This window comes from Megalopta genalis, chromosome 4, assembly GCF_051020955.1.
Source record: "Megalopta genalis isolate 19385.01 chromosome 4, iyMegGena1_principal, whole genome shotgun sequence".
NCBI classification, from domain to species: Eukaryota; Metazoa; Arthropoda; class Insecta; order Hymenoptera; family Halictidae; genus Megalopta; species Megalopta genalis.
This window is the reverse complement of record NC_135016.1, coordinates 16,033,185-16,059,345: the sequence shown is the minus strand read 5'-3', so window position 1 is coordinate 16,059,345 and position 26,161 is coordinate 16,033,185. Positions and strand designations below refer to the sequence as shown.

General features: G+C 34.3%; 1 protein-coding gene across 1 annotated transcript in view; it reads right to left on the bottom strand.

Annotated features, from left to right (window-relative positions):
- LOC143259277 (potassium voltage-gated channel protein Shaw-like) overlaps nt 1–26,161 on the bottom strand; it is a 421,748-nt gene that overhangs the window by 9,424 nt on the left and 386,163 nt on the right. Inside the window, exon 4 of the mRNA XM_076520713.1 lies at nt 11,383–12,421. Within this exon, the coding sequence (XP_076376828.1) occupies nt 11,383–12,421 (1,039 nt within the window). The remainder of the gene's footprint in view (nt 1–11,382; nt 12,422–26,161) is intronic.

The following is a 26,161-nucleotide window of genomic DNA, read 5'->3' as shown; positions in this document are numbered from 1 at the left end:
ACATTTTTCAGTTTATTTTGGGAATTAAGAATCTGATGCATAATCGAACCACACCGTCTGATAGTGATGCAAATAAAACCTGTACCCTAATTTTTGTTTACGGTTTCTAGAGAAAAATGCTGAACTGCAGAGTTGTGCTAATTCAATTACACTGTAATTCAATTACGTAATTGAATCACATAGTAATTCAACTACATTGTAATTCAGTTACGTAATTCAAAGTTTTCAGTTAATTAAATTATTAATTATTTTAATCACGAGTGTAATTGGAATAAAATGTAATTGAAACGCAGTTCTTCAAATTACAGCCCAGAACTTTGAAGACGTGAGATGTATTTTTAAGTTTTTCTTTCGTGTACTCATTTTTTGTATTTTCCATCTGCGTATTTTCTGCTCCTCGTCGTCATTCGTACGTGACGCTATCTTTTGTACAGTGTCCCACAAAAATGTTCGTATACCTTTCGAAATGTAATAATTTTTTTATAAGACTGGGCCTAATATCTTGAATTTTCTTTTAGATAATGGAGGAACTAGTCTACTAGACAATGACTAAAAATACTTTTTAAAATTTTGTTATTATTTAGAATGACAAAAAGAAATAAAGAACTCCCGTTTTTCAAATTTTTTATCTAAGCATATAAGAAAAATTTAGAAAATGCCTTTCGTAGATCTCGGTAACTTAAATGTGTGTTGCAAATGTGGTCGAAATCGGTTTGCCATCTTTAATTTGTTGTAACTGATAACAACGTTAACCGATTTCGCTGAAATTTTCAGCACACATATAAGTTACCAAGATCTACTCTCTCGAAGATCTCTAAAAAGTTAAAAAGCGAGAGTTTTCATCTTTTTTTGACATTTCAAGTACATAAGAACAAAATTAAAAAACAGCATTTTAGTCATCGTTTAGTATACTACTCCCTCTATCATCTAGAAGAAAGTTCGAGTCACTTGGTCCAATTTTAAAAAAGTTATTGTGTTTTAAAAGGTGCACGGACACTATTGTAGGCAACTGTACATGCTTTTTTCTACCCTTGTTTCGTGTTTATACTAGAACTTTTATTATCGGGATATTCAGTGCTGGGCATCATTTAAGTGATTACTTAAATACCAAATTATTTGTTATTTGGAAGTTTAAATGAGAGATAAAAATAATTATTTATTATTTATATGGAACTAAATAAAATATATATATTTATAATAATAAAAATTAGTTTTTCTTTGTGAGAACAATTTCAATTGTTGCTTATTAAAAATCGTTTAATTATTTATTAATTATTATTCGATACAACGTGTCGAATAAATAATAATAACATTGTAATTAGTAATAATAATTTAATTTATTTATTTATTACACTACAATTCGTAATTAATGTAATTGAATTACAATGTAATTATATTTCCATGATTAATTTAATTGTAATTCTGTATAACTTTGACGTAGTCAGACTGTGATTCAGATATTTTATTTTCAAACTAAATTGAAAAATGTTCGATAACATTGGCGAGAACATTAACAGCATTTTTAAATATTGAAACATTGTTTAAAGATGTTTAAATGTTTACAATATTATTAAAAAGTAAACCGCTACATTATAGGCGAATGTACAGAATCCTCGTGTATAGGAATTACATTCGTGTAGTTTTTACGGTCAGAGCTAACAAAGTTGTTGAGCCTGAAAATTTTACTTTTGCCAAAACTCTACGAAAATGATGGGTGATGACGAAAAACAACTTTCAGATTCGCATTCAATGCATACAAATTTATATGCCTTGTCCACTGGTTACCGAAAGACAAAAATCTTTTGCGTTTATAAAAAGATTTATTGAATAGTTATAATATTTTATTGGGAACAGGTTTTTCACGAAATATTTGAACTGAAATTAAATTAGAATTTGTCTGTACGTTTAATTATCTATTTCTAGACCCTAAAAAAAGCATCTATGTAAACAATAAATTATTTTGAAACAAAACATTCAAAATGACTTTAAGTACTTGTTTAAGAAATACAGAGTGGTTCATAAATTCGTCTCTACTAACCGATGTTTAAGTTAATCCCAATAGTTAACCAGAAGAATGTATTAAATGAAAGTACATTATTCAATGAGCAAATTGTGATTAACAATTTTTTCAACAAGTACAAAACTGCATTGGTATTAAATAAATACTTACAAATGAATACAAAATTATGAAACATAATATGTTTCTGATAGCAGAGTATGAATCATTTATGTTACAATCAATAACGTACAATGACTGACGAATATATTCAGACACTTTCTGCATTTTGAGAAATTGTCGATATTTATACCTTTCTGCTTTTGTAAATAGAACACTGAATTGTACATTTTTTCAACATGCTTTTGCATGATCTAGCGAGTAAGGAACTGATGACACGCGTTCTTCATATTTCCTGTTATTGTATTATCTATCATATCTTATTAAAACAAGTCATATGTGCAACAAATTTTTATTGTATATAATATTTTGCAAATGACAGAACTATCTATTTGTTCTACATATGTATATGTAATCGACGAACGTAATGAATTAGCAACATGTATTTTATGTTATTATTAATCATTGTTTCTTATTAACGACGTTTCACAGTTACATTAAATAATGAGTGTTTAATTGAAGTGTGAAAACCGTCGGTTGCACTTGTCAAAACTATGCAAGATATCTCCCAAATTATGATACAAACGGCTGAGTGGTGATTCTACATTCGAATGGAACTTATTTTTCGATTTACGATTTTGTCTAATTTTCGACCCCTAAATTATGACACTTGGTGAGAAAATCTGCAAGATTTGGAAGTAATCGAATAACGGGAATCTATGAGTCATTTGTGTTAATGATTAAAAACGTTAACGATTTCATTTTATTTTCAAACGTAATCGTATTTCGTTATTTTATAAATGACGCTAAATATTTTTGACTAAAAGACTAATGCCTTAGGTGTACAGTAAATTCTCTTCAATTGTCTCTTAACTTCTAGATAAAGATGGACAATTTGGAAAGAGGAAATACGATCATTTTTATAGTCGCTGACAATCAGCAAGTACAAAAACGAGCCGCGGGGCTTGAATAATCGTATTTCCTCTTCCGAAATTGTTCATTTCTGTTGACAAGCTGGAGGACAATTGGAATTTTAAATTAATTAAAACACAATTTTAAAACTGTATACAAAATCTTTAAATTTGATAAAAACAATTGCAAAATAAATAGTAACTTCTATTAGATACTCTTACGTTTCTACTGTAATCTCTCAAAAGATTTTTATTATTGATTTGGTAGTTCAATAGTTATGATTTAATATCAGGTTTACGGAGTATTAAAGGCAGCTACATCGTGTGGCTTCTTAAAAATTACAACGATGTATTTGTTCAGATTTTTAGCGATTTTTATTACAATGTATCTCCAGTAAAACAAAATCGAGTAGATTCCCCCTATAAAAGTATCTTTATATTTTCAATAATTGTGACTGAAAAGATGTGGGACGTGTCAAAATGGTGCGTTCCATAATCGTAATATTAACTAAGAAAGTTTCACATTTTATCTTACAGGCTTGTAAAATACTATTCTCAAGGGTGAATATACCTACATTGTGTCTTGCAACACCAATTTTGACGATATTTCTGTGAGAGGTAGTTATCGGAAAAATATTCGACACGTACTTCTTTCTTATCGGCCATCGTTTATATTGAAATGGTGAAAACCGTTATATGTACTTTTTATCTCCAACATTAAGATAGCATAAATTGAGCCGAGAAGTTGTGGTAAACCAATATACGATCGGATCAACGACGAGAGCGAAGCGTGGAAAGTGTGGAAATACAATTTATTGTTTTATAATGGAGGTGTGTACTCTGAATCAGCGAGAAAAGCTGCGTTTACTAGATGACCAAAAATACAAACGTCGAAAATCGATTGTTATTGTTTGTTTGCTGTCATCGTTGTTCTTATTATTGACATAACTGAATTGATGATACATTATAAATTTAACGAGCCGAGTGGTATTACATTGATTAATAAAAAATGATCCGCATTCTGAATGTAGAATTTATTTTAATCAACGTTTCGAAAAGACAAATAGATCATTTTTCGATGTTATTATAGATGGATTTATGTGTTTCTATTTTTTGGTAAAAGTGAACATTTGTTTTCAAGAACATTTGTTTCTATCAAAATCAAGATTTATAAAATATTGCTTTTATTAAGAAAAAATTGGTTTTATGTTGTAAAATAAATTTTATAACACTTATGTTGCAAGTCCGAGAAAAATACACGGTGCACATTTCCCGACTTTGAGTAACTTTTCGGACTCCCTATATATTATCTTTCTCACGCAAGATATCAAGCTAAAATTTTACAATCCGCGTCAGTATTGTCAAAAACAGTTAATTAAGACCAAATAACATCAGTGGTTGAAGAAAATAATGATGAAGTTTGAGGACAACTTTACATAAGACTTTTCTTCAATCCGCCGGTATTTATGGCAATAAGTATTTTTGAATCATTATTTCTACAAACGTATTAATTAATATAAAAGCTAACTAGTAATATTATTCAATAGGGCATGTGAAGAAAAGGAAAATCAAAAAGTCATTAAATTCAGGAACCATTCAACCTACGCAATAGCGCTGTTGGCATTAGTGTTAGTACTTTCGACTAATTGCTAAATGCGATTTTTTGCTCTTTAGACATTTATATTGTTTAACATCGTAAAATATTTAATGTCATGTAATATCTTAACGGAATGAGAAATAAAAAGAATAGTTTCAGTACAAGTTGCTTTTTCTGGGCGAAAAATGTCAAAAAATTGGTTTTTATTTCTATTTAAATTTGGTGCACAAAATTAAAAAATCTGAAAAATTCTCAAGTCATTATTTTGATAACATTTTGTTATTAAGGTAATCTGTTCCGAGTGCCGTAACTGCTTTTACAAGAAATCTGGGACTAAATTTTTTGGGACTAAAATTGCTTATTTTATATTTCACAATTATGATTATCAACTTAAAAATATGGAAAATACTCAAAAATGCACACCAACATTCGTGATATGACAGATTTTTGAGTTAAATATGTAACCGAAACGATTTTTATTTGTGCACTATCGAATGACACATCAGCCATTTAATTCGGCTCAAAACCACTTTTTACCATCTCAACCGGCTATACCTTTTAAATTTTTTAATCACAAATTAAATATTGTTCTACTTGTAGATATAATTCTATAATTCTCAAAATTTTCGGCTACCAGAACCTTTTTTGTGTTACAGATTTGAAAAAGGTGAATTCTTCACATATTAAAGTTTTTATGCAATAAATTGGATTTTTGTAATAGTGGAGAATTAACTTGTCAAATACCTTTACTGAATCGACTTGCGTGCACCGCTGTTGGCGGATTACCATAATTCAGATGTAGTTTTGGTTGGAAGTAATTTCAGAACGAAGCCAAAGTTGTAATCTCGCTACATTTGATTTTTGTCCTATTTAAACATGTAAAATCACCACTTGATATACAGAGTGTCCTAAAATTATGGTATTTACGGGAAATAAGGGGTTCCTGAGATGATTTGAAGTAACTTTTCCCTTAGCGCAAATGCAATCCGCGGCTTCGTTTACGAGTTATTAACGAAAAACAATGACCAATGAGGGACGAGCTCGCCTGGCTCTAAATGGCCGAGTCAGTAAGCGAATCCGGGATTCGCGGCTGGCCCGCCTCGCGTCAGCTGAGCTCGCCTCTAATTGATCAGTGTTTATCATTAATAATTCGTTAACGATGTCTCGGAGAAAATTTGTGTAAAGGAAGAAGTTGCTTCGAATGACCTCAGGAATCTCTAATTTTTCAGAGATGCCATAATCTTGGGACACCCTGTATATCGTACTTGTTGCTGAACACCCTGTATATCAAAACCACAGCATAGTGGCTTTAACACCATGCATGTTTTATAAAATTTATTAATGTGTTATTGAAAGCTGTCATCATTCTATTGTAATTTCAGTTCGAAAATTTTTCGGACAAACTTAAGTCCAACAATTTATATATAAAAATTAGTAATTTCTCTATCATTACTGAACATTATCATCTTGTCCTCACGCAACAACAAGGTACCTTTGTGTTTACATTTCCCCTCTTACTAGGTTGATTCACTGCCGTAGCTAGTAGTAAGAGGGGGAATGTAAACACAAAGGTGCCTTCTTGTTGCGTCAGGGCTATACATTTGTAGACGCTGCTGGATGCGCAGTGTTTCCAAACTTTTATCACCACATTTTTGAATTTTTAATAGTTAAATGATATTTTCGTCGTGCCATGATACGATACAGTCAACTATTGACAAAGTGCACGTTTTTCCGACGTCTATAAGTGCATTTGTATTCATTCTTTTATCAGATTTAACATGAAATCTACGGAACTGCATACAGTTGCTTACTAATATATTCGGGCATCTTTTAGAAAGGAATAATTTCTTCAAAATTGTGACCAAATGGCTGGAATTTTTTTTTAGATGTTAGAAGGAATACTTACAAGGGTAGTAGATACAAGTTATAGTACATAACTAGTATCAAAAAACCGTAATACGTTTCTTCACAATGGGTCTTCGATTTTGAAATATTTTTATTTAAAGTTTTGTGTGCACCTAAAAAAGTTCCGAAAAAATAAAGAGAAATAGTAACAACAGTTGGATTCGAACCTACTACCTACATCTTTCTAGTCAACCGCACTGTCGACTTATCCACAACTTTAAATCATAATACACTCAAAATCGGAGGCTTGTTGTGATAAAACCTATTAGGGTTTTTTTTATACTAGGTATGTACTATAATTTGTACCTATTACCGTTTCAAAAACTATTTCCACTACTGTAAGGTTCTCATGTTAGTTTACTACCTAGGAGTACAAAAGTTTTTGTGAAAATTGCAACTACAGTAATTTCTCTTATATTGTCTCCCAGCTCCGAAACGAAAATTGACAACTTTGGAAGGGGAGATACGATTATTCGAGCCTCGCGACTTGCTTTTATAGTTGTTCATTTTGATTTCCAAGCTGAAGGACAATATGATAGAAATTACTGTAGCTGAAATGACAATGAAGACATAGAAACGTTGCAAAAGATAACTTTTTTATCCGAGATTACAATAATACATATATGCATGCTGAACATTTTATCGTTTGACCTTGTTATAAGCTAAAAACAATTAAATATAACGAAACTCACAGTTTTCTCTGATTTTCGACTAATAACTATAAGCAATCTAAAGATTTTGACATCTTTCATTGTCTGTAACACGTTATTTACGAGACATTGCGCGGTATGTTAGTCTCCCTAATATCTTAAAAAATTCAAGCCATTTGGTTCAACTTATAAAAAGTTATTCTTTTTTAAAAATTGTAGTTGAAAAAACTGATCTCAAGATGTTTGCAAAATGATATTAAATTAATAATAAATCAACTTATTTGTGCACGAACTATAATTAATAGCGTTTTCATATTAATTTCGCAAGTAAGAAATTGTTTATTTAGCTAAATGAAAATGTCTCTTACCTTGAATCATGAAAATGGGAATTTGCATAAATTTCTTTTAATTAATTTTAATTTTGTGTTAAATTCTATTACATTAAACAGATTATAAGCTATCTGTTATCCGAGTCTTTTTTATCAAGTATTAAATTTTATTGAAAATACACTTTTATCTCTTGAAAAAACACTTTCTTGTGAAATAAACGCTTACTTTAATACCAAGTAATCCACAATCAATTCTTGTACAGTGGATGTAGAAAGTATTCGTACACCTTTCGAAATGGAAAAATTGCGATTTTCGCGATCTTTAATTGCTTACAGCTTCTATCGAGGTCAACGGATTTCGATGAAAGTTTCAGCATGCATTTAAGTTACCGAGATTTACAAAGTGCATGTTTTAAATTTTCGTTATGGGCTCACATAAAAAATTGAAAAAAAACAGCATTTTTTAGTTCTTTTACAATGCCAATCAATTGCAATTTTTGCAAACAATTTTTTAGCCGTTGTCTAGTAAACTAATCCCGCTCAAATTCCCCCCAAAATTAGATCGCTTGGCTCAATTATAAAAATGTTATTCCGTTTTAAAAGATGTACGAATACTTTCTACATCCACTGTATATAGAATTTCTAAGTTTGTTAATAATTAAATCCCCTGAAAAGTATTTTTCAAAAACAAGTACTATAAAGGGTGTCTTACACCTAGGTGTCTTCCTAACAAATGTGACGTACTAATATTTTATGATATATGCTTTTAATATCTCGAACATTGATTGTCCCTTTCTGTAAAATTCTGTATATTACGTTTGGTAGATTCTATCGATGGTTTTTGTAAATATATCTCCCTCATTGTTATTTACAAAATAATGTAATTTCTTCAATTACTCGAACTTAACACTGTTTGGTAGGCTAGTTATTTGTTTCCTCTAACACGGGTTTGTACAATTATCATGTTACATTAAATTAAGGGGTTAGACTGCAAACACTGTCTCGGACAGAGATAGCCACGGCAATTGAATACACGATAAGCAAACTGCACTAAATCGTTTACTAATTGAACAAACTTTACCGTCGATTTTCTCAAAAATGTGATGCCAAATGAAAAAATATTACACCAAAATATCGTCTTCCTTTTTTACGTAGAAATACACCATCGCTGGTTGTAATACGATTTCTGGTTCACCTATCGACCTACCTAGAGATTCAGAACTTTTGTTACACCCCGGAAAGGGGTGACTTCTGAGGTAATTTAAAATAACTTTTTCTTTTGCGAAAATGTTGTTTGTGGCTTCGTTAACGAGTTATTAATGAAAAATACGGTCCAATCAGAAGGAGAGTATGGCTGACACGTTCCAGCGGCATTGACCGCCAAAGCGTGGCGCAAGTCATACGCGCTCTCTGATTGGTCCGTGCTTTTTATTAATAACTCGTTAATGAATCCACGAAGAACATGTTTGCTGAGGAAAAAGTTACTTCAAATCATGTCAGGAATTAGCCCTCTCTAGGAGTAACAGGTGTTAACTGGAACCCAATCAAATATTTTCGAAACCGTTGATACTAACAAATGTTTCAAACGAAAGTTGAGTGGTTTTATGGGGGTTCGTAATCTGATATAGATAAGATTTTTCTAGATGGACGCATGGAGGACATGTGAAGGTCAACTTAATTTGTGTAAATGGAATCACACATTTTTTATTATATTAGTCGATTCAGCTCGTCATTCTCTTCAATTATGCACAGTGCTACCAGTGACGTATCTAAAGTTAGTGTTAAAAAATATAACTTTCAGCTCGATTGCAAAGATTTGCTTGGTCTCTAAATATGATACTAAAATTAGAATATGTTCTAAACCAATGATTTTTTTTACCATAGTATTTTCGTGAAGAGAATGATAAGCTGTATCAAATAATGCATTCAAAAATATATGATTCCATTTAAAGAAAAAGTTGATCTTCATATGACTTACACGCGTCCAGCTAGAAAAATGCTCATGTCAGATTACCTGCCCCCTAAAACCATTCAAATTTCGTTTGAAATATTTTTTAATATTATCAACGGTTTCGAAGATATTTGATTGGGTCGATTTAAATGGGACACACTGTTTAATTGGTAGAGTGACACTCATTCTGATTGTTACGAGGTAGAGAATTTATATTTTTAACAATAATGTGTGTGTTGAAAATATAAAATTACTCATTCAGGAAGGGAATTTTCCTTTGATAAGGTTGTTTCTTCACACGTAATTAACTACACGTACGAGTGAAAGTTCGTTTCTGTAATTGTAAATCTAATTGTAAGTGGCATTTTCATTTCATGCTTTCGCTACTATAACTACAGAGACTTCAAACCATCATTTAACACTAAACCTACCACAGTCAGAATAACCGTTTCCTTATTTCATAATTCAACAAAGAAACAATTCTACAAACTTTAGATGCACATTCATGAGAACATTATTCGTTACAATCGTCTCATTTTTATGAGGCAACGCACTCCAGTTACTATTACTGCTAGGTAGGTTTGGCGTTAAGTCAAGCCTGGGCAATTAGTGCTCGCGTAGGAAGCGAATCTTAGAGTCATTACTCCCACTTGGGTCGGTAAATTTTGCTCGAGCCCATGAGGGGAATACATCCTCGTTACACTTAAAGCTCGCATTCTCCTCACTGATCGTACGAATCGACCGATTCGAGCGTGGTAGTGAGGGTAATTGCTCGAGCGTTGCATGATCTGTGAGCACAAGTTGTCTAGGCCTGATTTAAGTGAAACAAAACATGTGAAATTACCAGTAGTAAAATGGTCGAACTTTTGATGTACATGGCGCGTGAAAATTATATGTCACGACCACCGTAGCGTGACTCTAAACCTCTGAATCGATGAAAATCTACTAAAAAAATGGACCGCAAAATTGTCCTTGAACTTAAAATTAAGGTTAGGGGGTCAAATTTTTTGTTTTGCAACGTATACCACTCAGGAAGGAACAAATGTCTGAAAGCAATCATGGTTCTCAAGACAACCCTTTACATTAAAAATACGATGTTAAAAACAACATAAAAATTATATGTCACGACCGTCACACCCACAATCGTGGTACAATCAGCCGGGTAATGATTCTACATGCAAAAATAAGCCCAGGTAAAAGAGTAACATTTTTTCATTTAAGGCTTCGTTTTCGCGAAAACTGAGTTGGAAGATGCATCAAGTTCGCGTGGTTTGTAATGTGATCAAAAGTAGATTTGGTATGTCATGGTCAGACGCATCATTTGATTCCTATTCAATAGTCTTATTCTTTGAACCTAATTTTTCTAGAAAATGGAGCCTCAAATGAAAAATTATTATTATTAATTATTCTTCTTTTTAACCTATACTTTCAATACTTTACTTACGTAAAGGATTGACTCGAGACCCATGGTTCCTTTCAGATTTCTGTTCCTCTCAATGAGTTCTAAACGTTACAATAAGCAATGATTTTGTTTTTCAAGGTCAAATTTTGCGGTCACGCTTTGGTAGTCGTGACCAGTGTACACAGGAAAATAAGTTACGAAAGGAATGGAGGCAGGCGACGCATGCGGGGGAGTCTCGCGGCATGACGCGTCTACCGGGTAAACATTATAATTCTGAACTACGATTAAACTAAGAATTATAGTGTTCGCGCGATAAACGCCGCACGCCGCTGTGCTGGACTCCCGGCGCATGCGTCATCTATCTCACTCCTTGCGTAACTTATTTTCCTATACGCACCGGTGACTTATCATTTGTATACACCCTATACAAAGCCCAGAGACACGATATACCGGATTTAGCTGTAGATTATGAAAGAGTTTAGGACAGAAGGAAATGAACGACGATCATTGAGAGAACTTACCAGCTTTCGTGGCGAACGTAACATCTTTGGGATGATTGGTCTTGATGGCGTTCATCCGTCTGTTCAGTGGCCCCTGGCCTCCGGTGCAGCCGACTCCAGGTGTCGCGCCAAGGCCAGAAGATAGAGCACCGGCACCCAAGGCTGGTCCACCCGGTGGCATATGTGGTTGTAGGCAGCCAGATGGACCGGCGGTCCCTGCTCCTCCGACCATGCCTGGCACGCCCGGAGTTCTGACTCTTGGCTGCTCGACCGGAAGTACGCGGCGTCTCTTCTTTGGTAGCTTGGCTCGCGCCTGCGTGTGGCTGTAATACATCGCAAAGTTGCTGACGATCACGGGCACCGGCAGGGCGATCGTGAGTACACCGGCCAGGGCGCAGAGCGCGCCAATGAACATCCCGAGGTAGGTTTTCGGCACCATGTCCCCGTAACCGACGGTGGTCATCGTGACCAGAGCCCACCACAGACCCAGCGGTATGCTCTTGAAGTCGTTCTTCGGGTTGTACTGGATCCGTTCGGCGTAATAAACTAGACTGGCGAATATCACGATTCCGAGGACCAGGAAGAAGACGAGGAGCGTGAGCTCCTTAGCCGAGGCGCGGAATGTCTGTATCAAGATCTTCAGGCCAGACGAGTGACGAGTCAGCTTGAACAATCTCATGATACGTATGATGCTCAAGAACTCGAGGATGTCCGCGTTCTCCAGGTGAGAGGCGAACCGCTGCAGGGTCAGATCGAGATAAAAGCTGAACGTCGCGACCAAGTCGATCAGGTTCACCCAGCTCTTGATGAAGATGAATCGGTTCGGGCTCGCAGTAATACGTATTAGGAACTCGATAGTAAACCAGGCGTTGCACATACACTCGATGTAGAAAAAGAAGTCGTGAGCGTTCGTGTGCGTTTTGTCCACTGCCCAGGAGGTGGTGTTGCCACTGGTCACCGTCCGGTTCACGATTACTGGCACTCGCATGTCCGGATGCGTCTTCAGGCAGAACGAGACGATCGAGATGCAGATGAAGAGAACTGAGACTATGCTGATCACCTGTGAAACATTGCGGACATTCGATTATGCGTGTAGAATGGACGGGCATCGGACAGATTCTCTCTTCGTTTCTGTTTATTAGTTGAAATTGCTTACAAAGTACGGGCGATCAGGGGCGTGTTCACGAGATAGCCCGTGACATCGGCTCTGTCTACTATTACTGTTGGGAACTGAAAAGAATGGCCTCTGCTCGCAAACTAAACGACGCGAGGGGCAAGGGAAATCGGTGGCACGCTCAACCTAATCTCTTTTACTTTTTCAAATTCTGGCCATTATTGGCCACGTAAGCAACGGGAAGGGCAAGGGGAATCGGTCGCCTGTCCCATCTAATCACGTCTTCTGTTCAGCGTGTAGCTTAGTCAATAATGACCCTAAATCTGAAAAGTGGAAAGGATTCGGTGGGCCGGGCGGCCGATTCCCCTTGCTCTCTCATCGCGTCGTTTAGTTTCTCGATGAGAGCCATTCTTTTCAGTTCCCAATAGTCTTTATCCGTGCTATTGTTAGCTATTTGAGACTACTGGATCAGGCCTGAGCAACTGGTGCTCCTCGAGTACGATCGTTACCCCCACTACCGCGCTCGGACCGATTGACTCGCATGAGCCCGTGGGGAGAATACATCTCTAATATACGTTTTGACTACAGTATTCTCTTCGTAACTGGCGAAAGGATCTCTATCGTAATTGGCACAATTTTATCCCCATTGTTAGGTGGGGGAGAGGATTCCCGTTAGAATCAGTGAAACGATGTATACATTAGCGTCAATGAGACTCACACTAATACAAGCGAACCAAAAGATTGTCTTATTTTTTATTCCTTTCTATGAATCTTTAACCATGCTATGTTTCGTTTTGCTGATTAAAATAACACCAAACACGATATACAGTAATTCTCTCCAATTATTTCTCAGCTTGTAAACAAAAATGGACAATTTGGGAAGGAAGACGCGATTATTTGAGCCTAGCGGCTCGTTTATACACAGTGTTTCGTCTAAATAAGGCCACCTAAATATCTTTTCTAATTTCGGGGATATACAAATTATTTTGTATGCTATTTGAATGGTTCGAAGAAATCATGATGACGCAAAAATGATTTTTTTCGAAGTTTACAAGGTCATCGATGTTTTCTTGCGTATAATTGTATAATTTTTTTTATTGCATCGTGTAGCTGATGTAAAAATACGTTCCAATATGTACATTACATGAACTTGAAGTGATCTTTGAGTTCCAATCACTATTGTCGCTATAAGAAGTAATTAAAGTTTCAAGTTTCAAGTTTCAAGTCTTTACACAAGTAGTTATAGTCGTAATTTCATCGCGCTTGGTGTTATTCTAATCAGAAAAACGAGACTAATACGATGGTGAAAGTTTCATTGACGTAAACTGAAAAGTAAGGAATTTTGATATTTGAAGCACTCGGTTCCATTTCTTTTTCAATCATTTTCTTCCCAACGTTGGATACACTACAAAGCATGTACCTCTACCATAACTGGAACTTGGCAAACGTAAAATTGCGTTAGTTGTGGTGAAAATACTGTATACGTAAGTGCACGTATTCCCCTCATAGCCTCGCGCGAGTTGTTCGATCTCAGCGCAGTAGTAGGGGTAGCAAGTTCAGCGTCATATATGTATATACGATAACTGTCCAACTTGAGTAAGAATTCGTATGCCCGAATAGTGCGAACTTTGGGTAGCTGAAACCACCTTCAGGTACCCGAACTTTGTGAATTTTCGGGACCTGATCCGAATCCAAAAATTTTCCCGACCCGATTCGAGTTTTTCGGGTATCCAATACACTCCTACTATTTATGAATAATCCAAAGTATGAATAGGCCCAAGTCGTGGAACAAGTATTGTTGAAACTTTAAGTTTATAGTTTTAGCATTAGGTAGGGAGATGAGATCAGGAATGCGATGAAAGGTGCTAGATCCGGCGCCATCTGGCGAAACCTAGTAGAGAGGGAACTTTAAGAAGGAGTGGGGATAGTGCCTTAGCAATGGAATACACTGAGAACCGGATCGACAAATTCAGATTTTTAGAACATGGTTTATTTTCAGCATACTTTGCCGTACATAATTGTGCAACAGTCATTTCCTACTTCGATCCATTTAAAAAATTATTACTGTTTATAGCCGTCATCGTCGCGTCCACTGGTTTCAGGGATTCTGTTTGGAATGTTCATCGAATGGTGATGGAGGGGGAAGGGCGGCGTGTACTGGCGAGTGGGAAGATTGGATGATCCCAATGGATTGCCACTAGAATCCATTGGCATCATCCGTTCCCATTTGTGGAGGTCTCCCCACTACCACTAGGGACAGATTCCGAGCAGAATTCCTGACACCTCGCGTCTCCTCAAGTCTCAAGGAAATAAAATTAAATAATTGCTTATATTGTGTATACACAATAAAATAAAAAAGCTCATACTTCGTAACTTCTTTATCTGAGCCTGCAACGACAATTTAAAAAAGCGTTTTGTATATTTCGATCACTAATATGCACACTGAAAATGTCATTAAAATCGGTTATCATAAATTGTTAACATTTAAAGTTCGTGAAAATAGCAGTTTTTCACCAAGAAACAGGTGTTTTTTAAATCTTTTAATGCCTGTAGCTTGACCATGCGTCAACCAATTTGAATAAAATTTTCAGTTCGGACGCCATGTGGGACTTACTCCTTCTTAAAGTTCCCTCCCTACCAGTTTTCATCAAATTGCGCCAGACCTGGCACTTATCATGGTGGGGATGACGGATTAAGCGGCCGAGTCTCATAAATCAGACCTTTGCAATTGCTTGCCCACGAGCGGTTCATAGTATGTAGTCCGGATCGCAAGTGAGATTTTTGTATATCTTTACAATTTTTTCGAAATAAAGTTTTCCTTCAAATATTTACAAATATTGATTTCCTAACTATGTTTGCGTTATATATTTTGATTAGGTATAATAATAAGGATTGTTAATTTGATACTCCGGATAAATATCTGTTGCATAAACTGTCTGATTATAATGATAATTATAATGATGCGACTAATTTTCTTTATACGATGTTAGTTGAATCGTATTACAATAGTGCATGTTAAATACATACTATAAAACTAAACATTATATAAACTGAACAAAATGTAAAACATCTACTATTTAATTAGGATTTAAAATATAATCTTATAAATATATGAAAATTGTTTTCATTTTGCTGTGTGCGATCTGGTATGATATTCTTTCAATTGAATGCGAAAACGAAAGAAAGACCGTAAAGAAGGCTTATCTACAGCGCAACGTAAACACTGTGTGTCTCTACAATAGAGATAGTTTGTTGGTACATCTTTTAGCACTTTACAAAATTGCAACGATGAATATAATTACAGTGCATTTCGTAATTGGTCAATCTAGATAAATTTGTTGTGTAATATAAACTTTTGGAGTATTGAAATCGTCACCTAGTTTCTCAATTTTCGACCAATAAATTAAATACATTGTTATTACACTAGGAATAACGGAAAAGTCTATAATAAACAAAAAAAACTAAGAAGAGTTATAAACATCATCAATGTTGTAGTTATAAAAATGATCCACTATTCGATTGTTAATCTACATTATATTCTGTATAATGCAGTAAAGTTCATCTTATTTCTGAAACAAGGCTCGAATCGCATTTGAATAATTGCGTTTTCTCACATTTTTAAAATTTCTAACATAGTAGAATAACGGAAAATATTTATTGAAGCAAAAAAAAATACACGTAACATATATTACTATCTAATAGAAACAGACTTTTATATTTGATGAAATTGGAGAGTCATAATTTTCCAAGAGGACGTCTAATTTATTTGTGACCTCTAGAATGTATTCTTTAATTTTGGCATGATACTAATTCCTTTAAATATTTTGTCTTGTAATTTTCAAGGTCGTCGATGTTTTCTTTTTTAAATAAGTACACGTATTTTCGTGCTGCATCATGTAGCACATACAAAAATACATTCAAATATGCACTGTTGCATGACCATCAAATAATCTTGAACTCGACAGATGAAGATTAAACGTAAATTTCATTTTTTTTTGTAAGGAGAATGCACGATGTCAAGACAAACAGCACATATTTAAATGTATTTTTTTATAAGCTACACGTGCAACACGAAAATATGTACAGTTATTAAAAAAAAAACATCAATGAACTTGAAAACTATGAAAAAACTGATTACAAAATATCCCTTACAAGATATTGATCACTTGATTCAAATAATAAATGTTTTTTTTCCGTAAAAATTAAACAAAATATTCTCGGGTTGACACTTCGGTGAGACATTCTCTATGTTTTAACAATGAAATTAGCATGTTTGTTAATATCTTATTACCATTTGAAATTATACAGGGTGTTCCATAATTATGTCAACACCAGGAAAGGGGTTATTCCTGAGGTTATTTGCAGTAATTTTTTCTTTAGCGAAAATGCAATTCAAGGTTTTGTTTATTAACGAAAAATAATGACCAAATGAGAGGTGTGATCAGCTGGCGCGAGGCGGCCGAGCCAATGAACGGAAGTGGGCTTCGACCGCTGGTTGACTCAGCCGCCTTGTGCCAGCCGAGCTCTTTTCTCATTGGTCAGGGTTTTTTGTTAATAACTCGTAAACAAAGCCGCGGGTTGCATTTGCGCTAAGGAAAAAGTTACTTCAAATGACATGAGGAATCACCCCTTTCCGGGTGTTAACATAATTATGGGACACCCTGTATAGTTACTATATTACACTCTACTCATCCTATTTGGGGGACAAAAAAAGCTATTTGGGGGACACTTATCTCTTTTATTGTTCGATATGTTGTCAAGGTCAGGCTTCTGAATAACCACCAGAAGGTTTCAGCCGTTACGAAAAACGACGATTGTTAAAAATTTATTCACGCTCGGTGTCGAAAGCGAGATAAAGGAGCTGGGTAAGGGTTAATGTGAGTATATAATTATTTAGTACCATGCGGAACTTTTTTTGTTTTAAAAAGTATTAATATAAAATATTCTCTGCTTCACCCACAGCAAAGTATGACTTCAGGTGTTAATCAAATATAAACATACATGGCTGAGAACTTCTGAAGGTCATCGAGGAGAATCTCCTTGACAACACACGTAAAATTTGTGGCCATTTACGGCGCGTCATCTAAATAGCATTTTAAAACCTTGTACAGTACAGTGATATGTATAATTATAGACCAAAGTAACTTTAACATTGTTACTGATATCTAAACGAAAACTTAATAAAATATTTATTAACGTACGTATTTGTATGTTTCTATTTTCTATTATTTCTAATATAGAAATATACAAGTATAATGCTTTGTTAAGTTCTTTTTAAATATATAAGGTGTTACATTTAAAGGAGGCCACATGCATTGCTGTAATTAATTATAAACTCAAAGTAACTTCTACATTTTTAGTGCTATTTAAACAAAAAACAGAGAAGGCTATATTTGTTTATTTATTAACAATTTATTAACAATAACCATTATCTATTAACTATAATATAGAAATATACAAATATGGTGGTTTGTTAAGTTATTGTTTAAATGTCACAAAAGATGTAAAATTTACTCTGAGTTTATAATTATTCACACCACTGTAGTTGTCATTGCAGAAATGTTCATATTAACGTTCAAATAAATCCATTGTACTGCGATTTTTTTCACAGCTACGTTCATTAGCACTTATTTAACATTAATAATTTCACTAATAGAACGAAATTATTTTTGTTTCTTGTGTATTGTCATTTACATTCGTTCTTAGATTTTCATAACAGAAATAAACAACCTATTTGGTAGATCATACATGTAAATCTACATCACATGTCTGATTTGTTACTATAGTGCAAGGGGTTAAACAATAACAACGTGTCTTCTAGGACTAGGTGGAATATGATTTTTGTATGATTACGTATACAGAAGAAAATGCAAATCTATAAAAGATTGCAACTATTTGCAACTCAAAAGAAGCATGGTGGTCAGTAACTGATGGTACTATCGGGAGGGGTTTCCGCATAGGGAAGGCCGGGGGCATAGAGAGCTTTGTGGTAAGAAGAACTTTGTTGATCATTTATTTATAAAATTGAAATTTATGTGATACAAAGTTATACACTAAATTAATTTATCATTATAATGATAATTATATTCGTTAAATTATAATAATACTTTTATTGAATAAATAAATAAAGTTTATTTAAAATTTGCTTAGAAGTCTTTATCTGTATATTCAGGATTTCTATAAATATTAATATTTTTATTAATAATAATGTAAAACTACTAAAAAATGATTAAATTAATTGATTTCGGATGAGCAAACTCAGTGTGGGCTGCATTGGAGAGCAAACGAAAAATGCGAGAACGATGGGTGCAGTGACTTAACCTAAAACTTCTACATTTTTTAACCGGAGTTTGTTAATCTGAAAAAATATAATTAAATAAAACTATTTAAAAGTGTTTCAATGTTTTGATCTTATTTATAAACTGATAAACGTGTTAAACAGTTCAATATAATTAATTGATTTGTTGAATTTCCAATTTTATATGCTGTTTTTGTTTTAGGTTCTCATTACCCCATAGTAGAACCTCTTTTCCTCATACGTGAGACAAAGAGAATTAATTACTTCCTTTGTTTGTATGCAGTTTTTAGATTACTCTGAGGTAAACGTTTAACTATAATTTAAATTTGTTTTAATATTCTTTTATCACAGAAAGCGTTTTATATCCTTTTTTAAACTTTTCTGGGGTAACTTCGCCTCGGTCTCCCCTACATGCATTCTACATACAAAAATGAGACAAAAATGTACATCTAAGGCTCCTTTTCCGAGAAAAATTAAATTGAGAATACACATGTTCCGACTCAGTTATCTCAAAAACACGGCCCTAAAAAGAAAGAATATTCCGGTGTTACTCTCTCTCTCTCTGACCAATATAATATATTACTATTATATTATAATATTATATTATATATATTATAATATAATATATTATTATTGGAATATACCAATGTTACTGACCACGGTCCCAGCTGAATAAGATGGTTAAAATTGGTCTTAGAGGATTTTTAATGACTATTGTAGTAAATTCTCCTTAATCGACTCTCAGCTGGTACACACGAATGTTCAATTTGGGAAGAGGACATACGATCATTCGTGCTTTGCGACTCGTTTTTATAATTACTGGTTGTTAACAACTATAAAAACGAGCCGCAAGGCTCGAATAATCGTATCTCCTCTTCCCAAATTGTCCATTTTTGTTTTCAAGCCGAAGGTCAATTAGGGAGAATTTACTGTATATCGTTGCACAGCTGAGGGAATTCGAACTAGTATCCCGCAAGGATGTGAGTCGGAAGCTCTACCATTGTAGCTACGACTTCTTCTTGTGAGTATCGTTTACATAACTGTAATAGTACGAACAGGTAAATTTTAAATCTTGAATATCTCCAAAACGAAGACCCAGTTTGATGAACCCTATCAGCATTTTTTAGTTTATAACATTTTTTCATTTAAACCTTTGATTTTGAGAAAACTGAGTTGGATTAAATAGTATTAATTGCCTAAGTTTTCTCGAAAACGGAGCCTTAAATGAAAATAATTTATTCCATATCTTTTGTCTTATTTTTTGATGTAGAATTGGCGCGTATCCGATTGTGCTACCAATTTACATGACACTCTATACATATATTGTAAATTACTAGGGCATGAACACCGCCCAACATGGTGGGTGTAATAAGACTAAGTTATATGCAAAACCAAGTCTAACGACCGTGTCATTTCCCACGAGTTATATCAGTGTAATGTACGATGAATTTTCCGACGTATTTTTTTGGCTCCTTCCCGGTAGCGTTCGCTGGCTGGCGCTGGCCAGGAGGTTCGCTCTGTATATACGAGTCAAGTACCTCCAAAGGGGTACGACGACGAACTTTCTGGAACCAGGGCATATATGGACACCCCACTACCGTTTTTCAGAGAAATTTCGGATACATCAAGGGCTCAAACGCGACTGAAGTTGGGCTTAGTTTCGAGTCAGTTACGGGCGAAGGAACGCTAGCAAAATCGAGCCTGATTCTCTTTCGAGCATTTCAACCGAGTACGTATATCGTTACAAGGTTGCAAGCCCTCGCCGATGCAGTACCACAAGCTGAGAGTGCGATCTAGAATCCGCGTTACACTCATACATGTATAATTGTAATAGACCAAAGGCTTGTAATATACAGTAAATTCTCCCTAATTGACGATCAGATTGTGCACAAAAATGGATAATTTGGGAAGAAGAGATGCGATTATTCGAGCATTGCAGCTCGTTTTTATAGTTGTTGGGAATTAGGTAACTATAAAAACGAGTCGCAGGACTCGAATAATCGTATCTTCTCTTCCCAAATTGTCCATTTTTGTGTACAATCTGAGCGTCAATTACGGAGAATTTACTGTACTACCTTGTACCAGTCTATTTAGTTGTCAAAATCAATTACTCCTTTTCCTGATTCGAAGCAGTAGTTGGTACAACCTATAGAGCTACACCTTTATCGCTCGAGATGTATTTATATTTCTTCTTTTTAAAATTTACGAGGCAATTAGACTCTAATTTCTACGATTTTCCTCCTAGTGACGCCCGGTGATCAAAGAAGCATCGGGTAATTAACGAAAACTTATCCTAAAACCTAGTGGCGACCCGGTGGTGGAAGAAACACATCGGCTAGTCCATACATCATCCTCTAACCTAGTGGCGACCCGGTGATGAAAGAAGCATCGGCTAGTTCATGAAAACCCTATCCCTATAGTAGCGACACCCCGTGATGGAAGAAGCATCGGCTAGTCCACACTTTTCCTAACGAAAACATCAAAATCGCATCAAACCTCCGGCCGCGCGAAGCCGCTGGCCCCTCAGCTCTTTTCGGCGCATACAGTGGCTTACAAAAGTATTCGCGTACAGCTTCTAAAACCTAATAACTTTTTTATAACTCAACTAAATGACCTCTATTTTTTTTAAGTGATAGAGGAACTAGTCTACTAAACGATGACTAAAATGCCTTTTTTAAATTTTGCTGTTACTTGGGATCACAAAAAGAAGTAAGAAATTCTCGTTTTTTATCTTTTTTATCTGAGCCAGTAGAAAAAATTTGTTTTGCGATCCTAAATTCACATATAAAGTTTGACGATTTAATCCGGGTACATCCTGTGTATAAAGCTTTACTTGTTCTATATACTTTTAACCCGGGGGCATGGAAATTTGAAAACTGAAACATCCACCCTATAGGATTCTAGAGCCAGATACCGTTGCTAGTTATCAGTTACAGTGGGATGACCAATTGCTGAGCCTTTGATTTATTTTCGTGCATGATTAATTTTATATTTATCGAATAAGACATATTACATTTTTGCATTATATCATTTCGTTTGTTTTTGAATAAAGAAATTTGATATGTGTTATTCGATGATTATGAAGATAATTATGTCAGAAAACCAAAGGCACATCAACTGGTCACAGTAACCGGTTCTGCTATCTTAAAAGCACGCAAATAAAGAAACTGCAAACCAAAGATAATGAAATTATGGCGTACTTAGGAAATGATCATAGTGAAATAACTAAGTCTGTATAAAGCGTATTATTAACAAAAGAAGCGTAATATTTTTTACACATTTTTGTACGACTATAACAACATAAACGTTGGCATACAATAAAGTTGTTTATTAAAGAAAGAGAAAAACAGTGGATGAGATGACGAACTGCGGAGACCCTGTTATGAAGAACGGTGTACGATATGTAGTACAGATTACGTCTAATTCGATTTTAGCTGCTCGTTCTTCTCCATTTCATAAGAGTACTAGGAATTCTAATTATTTAATAATATAACCAGATTTAAGGAAGATACAATTTTTGATAAAGTGCAAATCGATCTCATTCTAGATTTCATTACTCGATAACATACTTGATACAATATCACAATAATTTGTTAATACTGCAAAAAGAGTATAGTGATAATGCAAGTTGTATGATGAGTTGTATAATTGTATTGAACTGCAGAGAGCGAAAAATCATCAATTTTAAAAACATTACCTGAATTTATCTTCTTTAGTTTATTAGAAATAAATACAACATCGGGAGTCCGTGAGTGCTTAAAGGAGAAGAAATCTCCCTATATTTATAATTGTAATTATCAATAAGTATGCATTGGGTATATACAGGGTGTGGCATTTGAAGCGAGTCAGCTGAATAACTCGCTTGTTTTTGACAATAGAAAAAAATGTGTCAGACAAAAGTTACTTGATTTCGAGGAGCACATTATATGATGTAAATAATATTTTTATAGATGGAGGCATAGAGGACACATGAAGGTCAATCTTGATTTTTTTTAAATGGGATGAGCTAATGTTTTATTCACACTCTGATAGAGCGTTTCAAGGCGAATACAATGACCTATAAATGAAAATCATTCAATATCACAACATATGAACTACAATGAAAAACAAATTCTTTTGTCGTGTTCGAGTTTCCTTGTACTAACATGTATTAATAATATTACTAGGTTGAACTTAATTTTGAATACAGTTGTTACGTATTCATTCGTTGAATGATCTTGTGTAGTACCATTCCAATATCGTCTTGGCAACGGTTATCACATTCTAGTAAAAACAGAATAGTATTGCATTAAAAAAAACATCGATGATCTTAATATTTCATTAAAAAATGAACCTGGGTAAAATTCTATTTTATCATTACATGTGTCCCACAGAACAGTGTAACTTTGTCTTAAAACGTTTTTTCATAGGACGATACGCAACAGAGATGTTATTATTATTATTATTATTATTGTTATACATTCTTTCATGATCATTATTATTATTCCAATTACTTCGATTACTACTGTTATTATTAATTTTATTATATCTACTATTATATTAATATTATCATCATAATTGTTATTACAATTAGTTATTTTAACGCTATTGAATGTAATTATTGTTATAATAAGTTACCATCGTATATTTTAAATGTTGTTGCCGCACATCAACAGTGAATTTGAGAACGAGTAAAAGTACTAATTGGCTTGCATGTACTACCTTTGACTTTTGACCCACTAGAATCGCAATCGATACCATTCTGTGCCGGTTGCGAATGTGTTAATAATCCGTTCAAACAAACATTTTCTTTTCTTTCTTCAACGACAGATCTTCTCGTATAATTAACCCTTTCGGCGCTGATCAAAATAAGAGCGTACAGCAGAAAGAGTAGCCTACTTTTAAATCACTTTTATGACTTCATGTAATATCCGAATTACATGAATATCATTCAAGATTATATTTCTTATATTACTTGCATTATTAATGCAATACTTAGATTCGCATTATAAATTACATAAAGATCGAGATCTGTAGAATTGTTCATGAATTCCGTAAATTACAGAATGTTGCTCAGGTCCGTACAATGTACTGACTAAACACTTGAAGGGTTTAAAACAGGTGATATATAGAGGAGATATTTCAGGTGAACGTGTCAGGTGACTCACCCTGTATATTGATCGTCTGAACGCTGCTTAAAGCCGGCCTACCAGCCTGACCACGGTGGTGGGGCTACCGGTGTGAGCGGCCGAGGATCGTGAGCAATCATCTGCCCGGTTCTGAACGAGACAGTGCTGAACAGTTGAACGGAAAGATAAGAGTGCTCTACTGCCGCGGACTATCCGGCGCTCAGCCTGTGGCCGTGGGCGTCGAATCTTGCCCGAGCCCGCCTTACTACGGAGTAATTAGAAAGTCTCGATCCATTTTGCAGGCATTTCGAATATTCATCGTAGTGGAGTATACATCTATTGTTTTTGCTAAAATATGAGGATTACGTAGCTAACGGGTAAAAATCATTTAAGTGTTTTAAGTTCTTAGGTGGCTTGTTCGTCAGACTCGACTTCGTCGAATCTTTCGTATGTTATTTCATTAAATTTGAAGCCGGTTGAAATAAGATTAATCTCACAAGAAACACTATTTATCTCATGACATAGACGCTACAAAGATCACAAAAATAAAAAAATTAAAAGTGCTATCAAGGATTGGTCTGATTTTGAGAGATAACGTTTGTTTGCGGTTTAGTTTATTTTTTGCCGACTGCTATTTAATATTATCTATTTATTATTGTTTATCTCTGCTAATTATTGTTTTTCGCCACTTATTATCACTATTACCACTTACGTTCAATAACATAATTTCACGTAAAGAGACAATTACTTTTGGATAGATGATTTGTTATTCTCTTTCCCTTACCATTTCTTCCTTCTTTGTTGACCTCTTAAGGATGGACCAGATTCTGGCAGCATTTTGAATTTTTGTGATCTTTGTAGCATATACTTTCGATCTATTTATATAGATCTGTGCGATCTTGTCATCAATAGAGTACGGACTTTCATCTAAAATAAAAATTGTCTGCATCAATTGCAAGGAATAGAAACCAAGTAGTAAGTTCTTCCTTTAATCATCTTAATAAATTAAAATTTTTCACGGTTTTAAATTGTAAGTATCCAAATTTGCCATAAATGCATAAAATCCGCAGTCTAGTCATCCGTTAAATATTATTACTTATTAGGGTGATGACGTACGTTAGATTGAGAGTTCTAAAACTAGTGACAAGGTATAGACTGCAGATGTTATGCATTTATGGCTAAAATGGGCGAGCGTAATACGAACGAACGAAATCATCAAAGGAATTTATAAATGTTGCTACATTATTTTTAGTTGCCGTATTTTTTAGTTGCCTCCTGTTTTGTACAATTGAAGCACAAAGTTTCTATTTTGCATGAAGATCCGCAGTTTAGCGATATAGGTCAAATTAACTCTGTATCGCTGTAATAGAAGTCATTTAAAGTCAAATTGATTTCGTATCAGTAGTGGTAACATAAAGTCAAATTGACTCAGTATTGAGTAATGATGACTTGACTTCAAATTGATGTCGTGTCCCTAGTGGTGCCACTATTACTATGGAGTCAGTTTAACGTCAAGTCACCATTATTGATAGAGACTCAATTTGATTTGAAGTCACCACTAACGATAAAGAGTCAATTTGACGTCACGTTACCACTGGTGATATTAGAAAACAGTGGTTACCATTTGATGGTTAACAGTCTTCGAGACTTGTAAAATTGTACGGAATTACAGCAAAAGACATTATACTGGATATCTATCTGAATCAAGTAATGTTAATGTGTGGTTGTTAGTTTCAATTAGATTCCTGTTATTATTACTTTTATTGTTAACGCTATGCTATTGTTAACGTTATGCTGTATATCAATGCGACATTGCACAGTGGTCGGTTTCCATTTAAAAAGCGGAAAAAACAACTAAAATTATATATTTAAGCTTTGCTTTTTCATCTTATATTATTAGTATATATATTTAGATTTTTGTTGGAATAGAATAATGAAAACAAAATGCAGTGTTTTAATTGTTTATAAACAAATTTTTTAAAGATACAATTTTTGTTTTCAATTCGATTCAATTAAATTGAACATACCAGTAGTTCAATTGTTTCTTTGAGAAATGGTTTCGATTTCTCGATCGTTCTTTTCCTCATACTCGACATGAACGGTTCGGATGTGAGCAAAAGTCTGCATATAATAAAAAAATTTATAATTATTCTCATTAGTTTCGACAGAGTGAGAACAGTTGAAATATTGATATTTTATTCAACCTATTCAAAATATTATATCTCGCATAACTTGGTAGCTCATAGGTATCACGGTATGCTTCGTGGCACGTGTCATTTT